The 12,120-nt window shown below is 38.1% G+C and overlaps 1 protein-coding gene across 4 annotated transcripts in view; it reads left to right on the top strand.

Annotated features, from left to right (window-relative positions):
- Positions 1-12,120, top strand: part of CDH13 (cadherin 13) — a 479,864-nt gene that overhangs the window by 188,386 nt on the left and 279,358 nt on the right. For all 4 annotated transcript variants that reach the window (XM_068693026.1, XM_068693025.1, XM_068693029.1 and 1 more), the window contains exon 4: positions 2,748-2,864. In XM_068693026.1, the coding sequence (XP_068549127.1) occupies positions 2,748-2,864 (117 nt within the window). The remainder of the gene's footprint in view (positions 1-2,747; positions 2,865-12,120) is intronic.

The raw sequence follows: 12,120 nt of genomic DNA, 5'->3' as shown, positions 1-12,120 counted from the left end.
GCAATCAAAGAAACGGAATTTTTATTTCTGCTGCACTCTTCTTAGAAAGGCCTATACTTATTATAACATATATATTTTCTTTAAACCTTTGCTTATGGATGGATGTTTTTGGAAGCACACCTTTCTTAGGCTTCTGTTTGTCGCACAAAGCAGCAGGAGTAGGAGAAGCAGACGGCCATCACAGCCATTGTCTCTTCAGGTGCTGGTTGAACCCCATGTTTGTGGGCTCTCCAGACTGATGACTCCAGACTCCAGGCACAGAAGCACTTGTCTGGAGCCATTGATGCTAGAAAGATGTGGTAGACGCTGTAGTCTCTGATGAGCTAGGTCCAGCAAAGATCACAGAAAATTTTGTGGGCTTCACTTCAGTCAAAGGCCAAAAGGAGGCTCCTGTAATTCTAGCTTGATATTGTAAGACATGAAGCAAAACTTCCAACTCTTTTTGGAGTGATTTCATATGCCTTGTGATTTGCTTCTTTAAGAAATTGTAAGTGAATTCAGTAAAAATGCTTATGTATGCAAAATATCCTCCTTTGGATGGGAATCTTTTCAGTGACTGTTGAATCAGGTGTTAAATGCACATGCACTTTCAAATTTCTTGGTTTCTGTCGTATATACTGGTTGAGGATAAAGTGATCAGTTGCCATCTGCTTGGCATTAAGCTAAATCTTCTGTTTCCCTCTTTAGAAATGGGGAAAACATTATGAACTAGTATAGGAATAAACGTGATACAAGGATCTAAATACGTGTCATACTAATTTCCAATGACAATGCATCTGGGAGGTTACCCGTACATTTTTGTGAGCTAAAGAGAAACCATCAATGTAGTAGTTAGCACAAGTCAGAAGTGTGATCATTTTAGCACTGCTGCAGTTGATCTAAGGAACTGATATTCCCTCTCAGATATACCAGTAGTCATTTTAACTCCTGTCCTTAGCAGCGTCACAGATCCATGCCAGCCAAACTGCTGTGCTTATAGCGTAAGTGATTTTGAAAGCTGCTCTGTGCATTTGCCTTTGGACAGAATTCAGCTCTTTCCTTTTTATTTGACACTTCAAATGTTTTTGCCTTGAACTTTCTCATGAATTTTTATTGGGGAAAGTTCTTTTGAAAGACAAAAATAGGGACCAAAGTGACCTTCAGACCAAAAGATTACAGAGAAGTGGCAAAGCCTTTGGGAGAGATGGGAACTCCAAATCAGGGTGAGCCTCAAAAGGTTATGAAAAGTGGCAAAATCGTGAGAAGGGATTCTCTGCATGGTTCTCGCTGCTCTTTGACTTTACTGTGTCTAAAGCTGACAGTTGTAGGCTTGTTTCCCTAGCTGCTGCTTGTCATCAAATTTGCAAAGTCACACTAAAGCTAGTAGATGTAAATCAGTGTTCTGGCTGTGATATACTCACTAGATGGAAGGTATCTATGCAGGTGGCAGCAGAGCAGCCTGTGGAGTTCTTGACTGATGTTCAGATCATGCTATCAAGAAACCTCATTCATCTTTGCAGTTTTATAAAAATATAGCATAGAGATGAAGCTGTCCTTAGGTTATAAAGTAGCAGCTATTAAAACAACAACTTGGATTCCAGAAGTGACTGAAAAATTATTGTATTAAGAGAGGGGAGAAAAGTGTATGGTAGGATGTAACTACCTTATTGAAATTAGACATTTCTTTCACCCTATGATTTGTTTTGCAAAATTGTCATGACAACCTGAACAAATTGTAGTGATCTAAACCTTTTCCAGTTTCAAAATTAATTCCCAACACAGTATAAATTGGTGCACTTTTTTTTTTTATTATTATTATTATTTTTTAAAGAAAGGTGTCTGAGTCAAGGTGAGAGCTCTGGGACATGGGAAGAGGCTGTCTTTGACCTTGGTAGTTACTGAGTGTGCTTGGAGAAGAGGTTTGTGGAGGCTGGAGGATGAAGCAAAAATGAAGAAAATGGCCTCTGGAAAGCTTCAGTTTGTGCACTGAGAAATGATGGGGAGGGAAGGCAGAGGTGTGATGGACAGAGTTTTCCAAGGGCTAGAGGCCACTCTGAAGAGTTTGGTGTAGCTCATAACATGCTGAATTGCCTGAAGCTCAGCTGGAACTAAATACCTCAGAAAATGCAATGGGAAAAGAACAGGCTTGTGCATAAACCACTTCTATTACTGTTCTTTCAGATACAGTAACATGAAGTTTTCACTATGTAAAAGAAACGCACTGTATGATATTCTGTGTTGCACTGAGTTTTGGTGCCCATTGCTTTTTAACTTACAAGTTTTTGGTCCTTTTTGAGAGATCACTATCTGGGGACAGTCTCAGCAAATCACCTGTAAGTTCTGTTTGACCTAAAGTGTGGACTGAGAAATGGCTGACTATAGAGGTGACTTGAAATGTGATAATGGAAAAATTATCTAAAACATTTAAAGTGTGGCTTTTTAAAGGACGTATGGAAGTATTTGAGGTAAGCCAAAGCTTGTCTAAGATTTATGAGTTAAGCAGTCCTCTTGTTAGGAAGGTAGACACACTTAAGTTTAAAACTATTCAGTAGGAATACAAAATGAATACGGCCTGTCCACTGTTATTGTCATAAGTGGAATAAATCAACAGTTTTAAATAGTTTGATATGTTATCACTAATCACTGGAAAACACATAATATAAAACTTAGAACATGGCAGTTCATGTTCATTTTACCTGAAGATATAGGGATTGGAAATAACAAATGCTATTTTGAAAGTCATTGTACTTGGTCTTTTTCTTTTTTAGGAAATTTTTAAGATAGAAGGCAACCTTGGAATTCCAAGACAAAAAAGGGCTATTTTGGCAACTCCGATATTAATTCCAGAAAATCAAAGACCACCATTCCCCAGATCTGTTGGCAAGGTAAGTCATCAAATAATAGAATCAATTTTTTATGTTAAGTAATCAATGTATTTCTCTTACAATGTTGTGATGCCTATCAAATTGGTAGTAATATCCCAGACAAAATTAAGAAGCTTAAAGCTGAACAGAATGGATATTGTGTAGACAGGTGAACATGGCTTTGTATTCATGGGAGACCTTAATAGCATACATTATAGTAAAAAGTATTTATCGAGACTGCTATCTGCAACAGAGGTTACTGTGTATCTACGTGTGAGGCTGGGGCTGAAATCTAGGCCAGAAATGCCATGAAGAATATCCTACTGCATAGGGTGGATTATCTTGTGTCTATTCTTAACACTTGGTAGGAATTCAGAAGTCATTAAATAGAAAAATGTCCTAAGTTCATGTCCTTAAATTCATTTCTAGCATCCAAAGACTAAGCAAGTTTTTGCAGACATTTTCAGTTTGATTTTTTTGTTTTTGTGTTTGATTTTTTTTTTTTTTTGTTTTGTTTTGTTTGTTTGTTTGTTTGTTTGCAAAGGTCTGAAAAAGAGGAAAGTTTCTCTTGTGTCTGCAGGAAGGTTTTATGAATGAGAGTTCCAACAACACGTTTGGTGGCTAGAAAATGTGACACCCATCTACAAGAAGGGCCGAAGGGTAGACCCGGGGAACTATTGGCCTGTCAGTTTGACCTCAGTGCCAGGGAAGCTCATGGAGCAGATTATCTTGAGTGTCATCATGTGGCAGTTGCAGGGCAATCAGGCCCAGTCAGCATGGGTTTATGAAAGGCAGGTCCTGCTTGACGAACCTGTTCTCCTTTGATGATAAAGTGATGTGCTTGGTGGATGAAGGAAAGGCTGTGGATATGGTCTACCTTGACTTCAGTAAGGCCTTTGACACCATTCCCCACAACATTCTCCTCAAGAAACTGGCTGCTCACAGCTTGGACTGGCGTACGCTTCACTGGGTTAAAAACTGGCTGGATAGAGGGGCCCAAAGAATCGTGGTGAATGAAGTCAAGTCCAGCTGGAGGCCAGTCACTAGTGGTGTCCCCCAGGGCTCAGTACTGGGGCCAGTCCTTTTTATCGATGATCTGGATGAGGGGATCGAGTGCACTCTCAGTAAGTTTGCAGATGACACCAAGTTAGGTGCGTGTGTCAATCTGCTCAAGGGTAGGAAGGCTCTGCAGGAGGATCTGGATAGGCTGGACCGATGGGCTGAGGCCAACTGTATGAAGTTCTACAAGGCCAAGTGCTGGATCCTGCACCTGGGGCACAACAACCCCAAGCAAAGCTAAAGGCTGGGAGATGAGTGGTTGGAGAGCTGCCTGGCAAAGGATCTGGGAGTATTGGTTGATAGTCGGCTGAATATGAGCCAGCAGTGTGCTCAGGTGGCCAAGAAGGCCAACAGCATCCTGGCTTGTATAAGAAGCAGTGTGGCCAGCAGGTCTAGGGAAGTGGTTGTCCCCCTGTACTTGGCTCTGGTGAGGCTGCACCTCGAGTACTGTGTTCAGTTTTGGGCCCCTCACTACAAGAAGGACATCGAGGTGCTTGAGCGGGTCCAAAGAAGGGCGACGAAGCTGGTGAGGGGCCTGGAGAGCAAGTCCTACGAGGAGCGGCTGAAGGAGCTGGGCTTGTTCAGCCTAGAGAAGAGGAGGCTCAGGGGTGACCTTATTGCTCTGTATAAGTACATTAAAGGAGGCTGTAGCGAGGTGGGGGTTGGCCTGTTCTCCCATGTGCCTGGTGACAGGACGAGGGGGAATGGGCTAAAGTTACGCCAGGGGAGTTTTAGGTTAGATGTTAGGAAGAATTTCTTTACTGAAAGGGTTGTGAGGCATTGGAACGGGCTGCCCAGGGAGGTGGTGGAGTCACCATCCCTGGAAGTCTTCAAAAGACGTTTAGATGTAGAGCTTAGGGATATGGTTTAGTGGGGACTGTTAGTTTTAGGTCAGAGGTTGGACTCGATGATCTTGAGGTCTCTTCCAACCTAGAAAATTCTGTGTGATTCTGTGTGAAAATTTTACTCTAGAATGTGTAGTCTTCCTAGCTGGTAACTAATCAGTTACTTGAATAATTAGAAAAGACTGTTTTCCGTTCAGTACAAAGAAAGAATAATCTCTGAAGATTTTTTCTCCCCTTTCACTCTGAATAATTTATTTAAAGATATTTCTCAGCTTTTCCCTTCATGTTTCAGTGTTTGAGAATTAATGATCAATAACTTGATAAATATTGTTGTTTAATATACTAGTGATAAATAGTTAATTTTTAAGATTTCTGTTGCACAGTTTTAAAGGAGTGAGAGAATTAGAAGGTTACTTATACACAGATCTGCAGTCATTTTTGTTTTTCTTATTGATTATTTTTCCCCTTCATTCTTCTTCTTCCCCTACTGCCTGTGATTACTTTAAAGTTTTAGATCTCAAGTGGTCTGAGTTGCCTCTAGAATTGCCTCCATTAAGTATTTTTATTAGTAGTTTAGGATGATAGTCCTGGTAATAGAGGTTCCTTAAACAGAATGAGATGAATCTGATATTGTTTGTACTTACATGTATTCCTAGCATCTTGTCATCTTTATTTGTTATCATTCTTGAAATGCTAGTTAGGGATCACACGTTAGATGCGGTAGATGAGGTACAAACACAGAAGTATAAAAGCATCTGGCAGTCTGTTTTTCAAAGGCCCTGAGACACCTATTCTCAACTGATGTTTAAATTATAGGAACTGCAAATGATCAGCACCTTGAAATACTTTGAGCTGTCATCAATATAAAAAGTCTTTATATATATATATATATATATATATATTTTTTATTATTTTATTTTTTCCCCAGTATATTTCCAATTTAGGTATCTAGATGACTATTTTGGCTATAGCCTGTTGCAGGGAGTAACATAGAGTGAATAAGTGATGAGTGAGACAAAACTTTCAGAGATATTTAAAATAAGGGAATAAAACATTCTAGGTCAACTGCAGTAATTTGCAACTGAATGCTTAATAAAGCATAAATAAAAAGGTTTAGAGTCTCAGACATACTGATGGTAGGAAAGACAGTCTATTGTTCCTTAAATAAAAAATTCAGTAGAAGTCAATGCTGAAAATAAAGACCTAAAATAATTGCTTTTATAAGCTGCACGATGAAGTCTGTACTAGTCTAGAGAACCTTAGACACCCAATTCATGTACTCATTTCAGCCACAACTTGCAGAAAAGGTTGATCATCTTTCTCATTTAACTTTAGGTGTTTATTGTGAATTGTATGTAGCTTCATGAATTTACAAGAATTCTGCACACTCCTGTGAGGCAAAAGAATCACAATTACTTCCCTCTTCCACATTATTTTGGGGCTTGTCATTAGAAGCCTCAACAAGGCACTGCATGGGCTGATGAATTATAGCTACTGATGTGTATGAATTTCTCTTGAATTTTCTGTCTCTATTCTGTTGTAAGCACTGTGAAGGGGACATTGCAGGCATATTTTTTAGCTATGGTTTCTGTAGTGCTTGGAGGAAGAGAAAACTAACAAAGAATGCTGATCCCAAGCTTCTAACTAGGCTAATTTGCATGTTATGATAGAATTGAAAAAAATGAAAGGGAAAAAAAAAGCACATTCTGGACCATACTTTTGTCATGTAATTGCCAGCAGTCAGGGCTGAGGATTTGTGTAGGCTTGCTGGGAAGGGAATGGAAAATTCTCACATCTCAGGGGCTCACCCCGTCTGTCCAAGGCAGTGAACGATGTTCTGAGCTCCACCGTGATGGGGGTTCATGCTCAAATTCCTATGAGCCATGGTTGACTCAGCCAGGAGCCAGGGTCAACTCAAGCTGAACTGTGACAATTTTTCTATGAGAACCCTGTTCTTTCCATACTGCTTAGCCTCATATATATATATACATATGAAATATAGAGGTTTATGAAAAGGACCGTACCTAAGGAAGTTTGTAGCATTTAAATAAATACTTCCAAACTTGAGCAAAATTTTGTTTCAGTGTGCACTGTGGGGCATTTCATGTTTTATTCAGACATAGGCAGGCACCCTGTTTGCATGAGCTATAGGATACAGAGCAACCCATAAGTTTACAGACCTAAGTACTGTATATATGTATTGTATTTTCATAACCCATATTGCTATGTCTCCATCTCCATTGGCAAAATCTCAAAGGGAAACTAAAGAGTAAAATTTAGAGAAGGAATATACAGTTTGGCTATAATAAAAACGTACATGTATATTGAACTTGCTTCCTGTAAGGATGAACACAGCTGACTCAGTTGGTCAAGCGTTATAGTGAGGAAAAATGAATTAGTTCCAACTCAACGCAGTCATTTTCAGAATAATTTCTATTTCAGAAAATTGGTTTTTGCCATGTCTGGTGTCTGAGAGAGACTACAGAAAAAAGGATTTATCAAAATAACAGATGTTTTGCATTCTTTCCTTATGGTAACATAGTGGCAGGTATCCAAATATGCCTGGAGACTTCATCACCTGCTAGAGGGTCAGAAGGTCCCTGGGTGCAGGAGATGTCAGCACTGTTTCAGGGTCTGGAGCAGCTCTGCGTGGCGTTTCCAGTGATGTAACATTGGATCTTCATATTGTTCCACCTGTTGTGAGATTGAAGTGCAACATGCCACTGTAATTTCTAATTGGAATGGCATGAACATATTTAACATGTCAGGCTTATTTCTGACTTAAACATTTGAAGGAATGTATCTTCTGGAAATATGAAGTTCTTCGGGTGATAAAACATAGCAATAAACACATTTAGGAACTAAGAATTCTAATGCAATAATGTGTTGGGGTGGAGGGAATAACTATATACTTTGTTGTGTGAAAAACAATTACGACGTTTGTTTTGTTCTTATCTTTGTTATACTTTCTGCTCATCAGAAAATAAAAGCTTTCCCACACTTTATTTAGTCAGGATAGTGATAATTTCAGATATGAGTAGTTCTGTTTGATTCTTGTGGTGCAGTTTGGATGTCCACATAAAAGTAAGGTTTCCAGTTGCACCCTGACTGTTATTTTCTCTTTCTTCCATTTATTTCGGAAAATTACAAATCTAATTTATTCCTCTGTCCTGGCTGCCTTCTATTTCCTAACTCATGCTAAAATTGTGTTGCCTGAAAATGCATAAGGTTGTTTGGAAGTGATTGCAGCAGCTGCCAGCAGTTGAGCTGCTTATTAGCACTTGGCTGGGCGCAGGGCAGATGTGCAAAAATAGAAGAGCAGGGGGAGAAAAAGTATATATTTCATAATTAGGAAACAATAGCATAAAAAAGAAAATCATGGTGATTTCAGAGGACCTTATTCATTAGGATTTAGTGAAATAACTCAGGAAGGAGATATTGCACTGGACAAGTGGAAAATTGGATTGTTTTAATTTAAAAAGTTCAAATAAGTACTTGGCATAACAAGGAAATTCAAGTGTAGAGGCTGTTTTCTTTGCTGTTACTGGCTTTCTATCATATCCACTTAGGCGTAAGGTTGGTTAGGGTATCTATTAGGTTAAATCTATCATAGATGTGCTGTGCTCATAGGTAAAGAAATCTCAGGTTTTAGCAAAATCTGAACTTCATATTATCCTTCATTCTTGAGGGAGAACAGGGAGATTAAAATATTTTAATACAGTCTTGGTAACATGGGTTTCTGTGTCCAGATGGCCCAGGCTACAACTGTTGACTGTTATTGATGTGTTTGGTTTAGCTCTTGCTGATAAAGCAGAGGAATATGATATTCAATTTTTAGTCTCTCTCCATATGTTACTCTTCCGCTTTATTTGTCCACATCAAGTCAAATGAAGTACAAAACAGTGGGGTGCAGGATTATCCTGTAATTATGGTGATAGGTTATTTGTGAGTGCACTAAATAATACTAATTGTATTCTACAATTAACTTAAGAGTGGTGGTTCTATGCATCTGTTTGATGACACTCTCCAGACACACTTTAACTGTGATGATGAACTGCATGATGGTCCTTTTTGAAGTTTAATCTTTGCACTAACACAGAGCTCAAAGTTCCAGAAGGTAATTGTGAGGACAGTTGGCATGTTCCAGCTCTTCACACAGATCTTTGGAGAGAAGGGCATCTGCAAAGTGAGAGTGTTAATAAACCCAGAATGATTTGCTATGGATTTATTGATTGATATATCATGAATTTGTGATTCTGTTTTTAATTTAAAGGAATGCCCTTCATTATAATGAGTATTTTGATTATTGTAACAAAAGATATGGAAGCCATGAGTGGGCTGGCAAAAATTGGCTGGACTTTTAATGGTCAGTGAAGGCTGGAAGACAACAGAGAAGAACCCCGAAGATTCTCTAGCAAACAATTTCTGAACAAAGAAAATGCAAAACTTTGGGTTTTGCCAGTAAGAAAATTTGTTTCTTAGTTGCTTGGCTGTTTGTTTTGTCTTTTAGAAGACAAAGGGGGTGAAGCAGGACTGTTCAGATGCTTAATATCAGAGAGTGTATATATACTCCCTGCTTTTCATCTGTGATAATGGACGGATAGCTGCCAAATGACAATTAGATGGCAGAACTGTCATAAGCTCAAGAAAAAGGTAATGCAGGCAATCAAACAGAAGAGAAATCTCTTAATATCTATGAGGAGTTGTGTTTTTTTTTCTTTTTTTTTTTTTTCTTTTTTTCCTCCTCCAATTTGTGAATTTAAGGCAAGTGAAAACACAGCTTGTCTGTTAATGCAGCAATAGAAAAACCTGAAGAGGAGAGGAAACTGAAGATAACTGGATGGAAAAGCTGCTGGAAGCTTATTATTTCTGAGTGGATATCTGATTGAGGCTTTTTGTATATGATAAATTATATGCTTCACAGAAGAGAAGTGTTAAGTACTAAAGATGAAGCTGGAAAAAATGCCAAACTTGAGTCAAAAGTTTGAAAAGAAGGTGATAGAATTGACAAGGGAGAGATTATCATGATCTACAAATCTTTGAAGAAAACCTAGAGAGACGTATCGTAGATTACAGAAGGACATGTAAAAGACAACAGGGAACAAGATCAGCCAGTGAAATAAGAGCTGAATTAAGAAGTGGATTTGTTTTACAGGAAGATTAGGCAGAAAATGGGGGATGAGGCAGGGATAGTGAGGGAAAGGAGATAACTAGGATTGTTGTCCAGGTCTGGAAGATAATGGTGTACACTGACAGAGAACAGAATAATGTGCAGAACAGAGATGCCCCTAAATGCCTTTCCAACACCAAGAGAAATCCGTGTGATTCCTTACCAACAACCCAGCTGGTAAACTCCAAGTATCCGTTCTTTTTCTGAATTTTTATCAGTTACAAAAAATGATGCAGAAACAAGAGAATGCATTCCCTACTATAGATCTAGAAGTTGGTCTGAGCTTTGTAGGAAAAATCCACTGGACTTTTGTTGTGTTCAAATTATGTCCATTTTACTGTGTTCAAATGATTGCCACATCAGATCTAAATGATCAGACTGAGCCAAAGAGTATGCTCAGAAAAGGGGAGGTGGTTATCAGCAAGAATTTTGCCTTCTCCAGGAGGCAAGAATATTTAGGATGTGACAGCTGAAAAAGCGGTGCCATCAGGGAGATGCTGGAATGATTGACTCCAGGGAAGCATTGCAGGGTGAGGGCCTCTTTCTGAGAGTGGAATTGCTCAGGTACAAATTGTTCTGGCTTCTTACATCAAGGTTTGATGGCACATAAGGAGAACAATCTTCTAAAGTGTACAGAAGAAATGTGTCTATCAATCTGCACAGGAAAAGACACATCCACAGATGAGGATCCATAAACTAGCAGCAAACAGAGTGGAAGAAAGTTGTGCAGAAAAGGGGAAAAAAATCTGATATCAGTGAATAGCTCTTAGGTAATAAAGTCAGTCTTAATAAATAAACTTCCAGCTAGGAAAAAATATTAAAATTAGAGGAAAAATATCCAGTTATGTTACTAGTACAATTAGATTGGGCAGAAATATATACATCTGAGATAAGTTTGTTCAGCTTAGTACAGTGAGTGTTTTATTTATATTTAGAGTGATTGTAGTGTTTTAAGGCAAAGGAAAATACTGGCATAATAGCAAATAAATGCATGATTTTGGCTGAAGATCAAGAAAAAAAGCTTCTGGTCCCCATGGAAGAATTAATTTTCACCAGTATTCCGAGTAGGAGAATACAAAGTTTGATAAATATACAGTCAAAATTGTATAATATGCCTGCTTAAGGTCATGAAAAAACAGATACCAAGAGGTTTTCAAGAACACTAGAACTGGAGGAAATGTGTAACATTTGAGCTGCTGAGCTGGACCAAAATGGACCATTGGAGATGACGGTTGTGGCTTTCTTGAAGGGATAGCACACTTCTGTACTTTGTGGAAAAATATCAACCTACCTCAGCAATGAATGTAAATGAACAAACAGCAGTCCATTAAATTAAAGGGCTTTTGATGCAAGTTCATGAATTATTAAGCTACAGTAAATTAATTTTCTTTAAAGGATATGTATTTGATATCCCAACAAATCATTACGTGAAAACAGCACTTCAAATTTATCTAGTTTTCTGAAAGGTCTCTCTTCAAACTTCCCACTTAAAAAAAAATATTGATAGTCAAAAAACAATTCCAACAGAATACACTTGTTCACTTTAAGCGAACAGAATTTTAATATCAATTCTATTCAAAATGCTCTTGTTTACTTAAGAAATTTTAGAAGAGTCAAACTTGAGCAGCAGATGCATTGGAAAACTGGAAAATAATAAGAATTTACCATCATTTTGCAGTGTTTGGTGTTGTTGATATGGATAAAAGAATTTTTAACTATTTGAGGGATGCTTTCTAATCTAGTTGCTATGGTTACAAGTTTGTTGGAGATATAGCAGTTCTATGGCAATGATGGAATTAAACTTTCTACCCAATATTGAAATATCCAGTACCTAATTTCCTGCTCTGTAATAAATCATGCTAATGACCTTAAGTAGAGCACCAAAGAGAGGAGAATTTATTCTCTGAAGCTGCTCAGTGAAGTATACTACAGTTTAACTGTCATATTGTTTGTGTTAACTTTGATCTCTGAAGTTGATATCTTAAACTGTGTTGCAGATGAAGATAGAGGGGAAAAAAGTCAGTCCTTGCCCGTAAATTACCTATGTAAAATAACTGAGATAAAATAAAACACTGACAACTAATTTTTCATTCATACATTAACTGAATTTTAGATTCACTTTTAAGGAAAATGTGTTTGGATTGTTTTTAAATACAACAGCTATTTCATCTCTGCCCAATGATTTTTAATGATGCCCAATATT

This window comes from Anas acuta, chromosome 10 (assembly GCF_963932015.1).
Source record: "Anas acuta chromosome 10, bAnaAcu1.1, whole genome shotgun sequence".
In the NCBI taxonomy this organism is placed as follows: Eukaryota; Metazoa; Chordata; class Aves; order Anseriformes; family Anatidae; genus Anas; species Anas acuta.
This window is presented reverse-complemented; position numbering and strand designations above follow the sequence as displayed.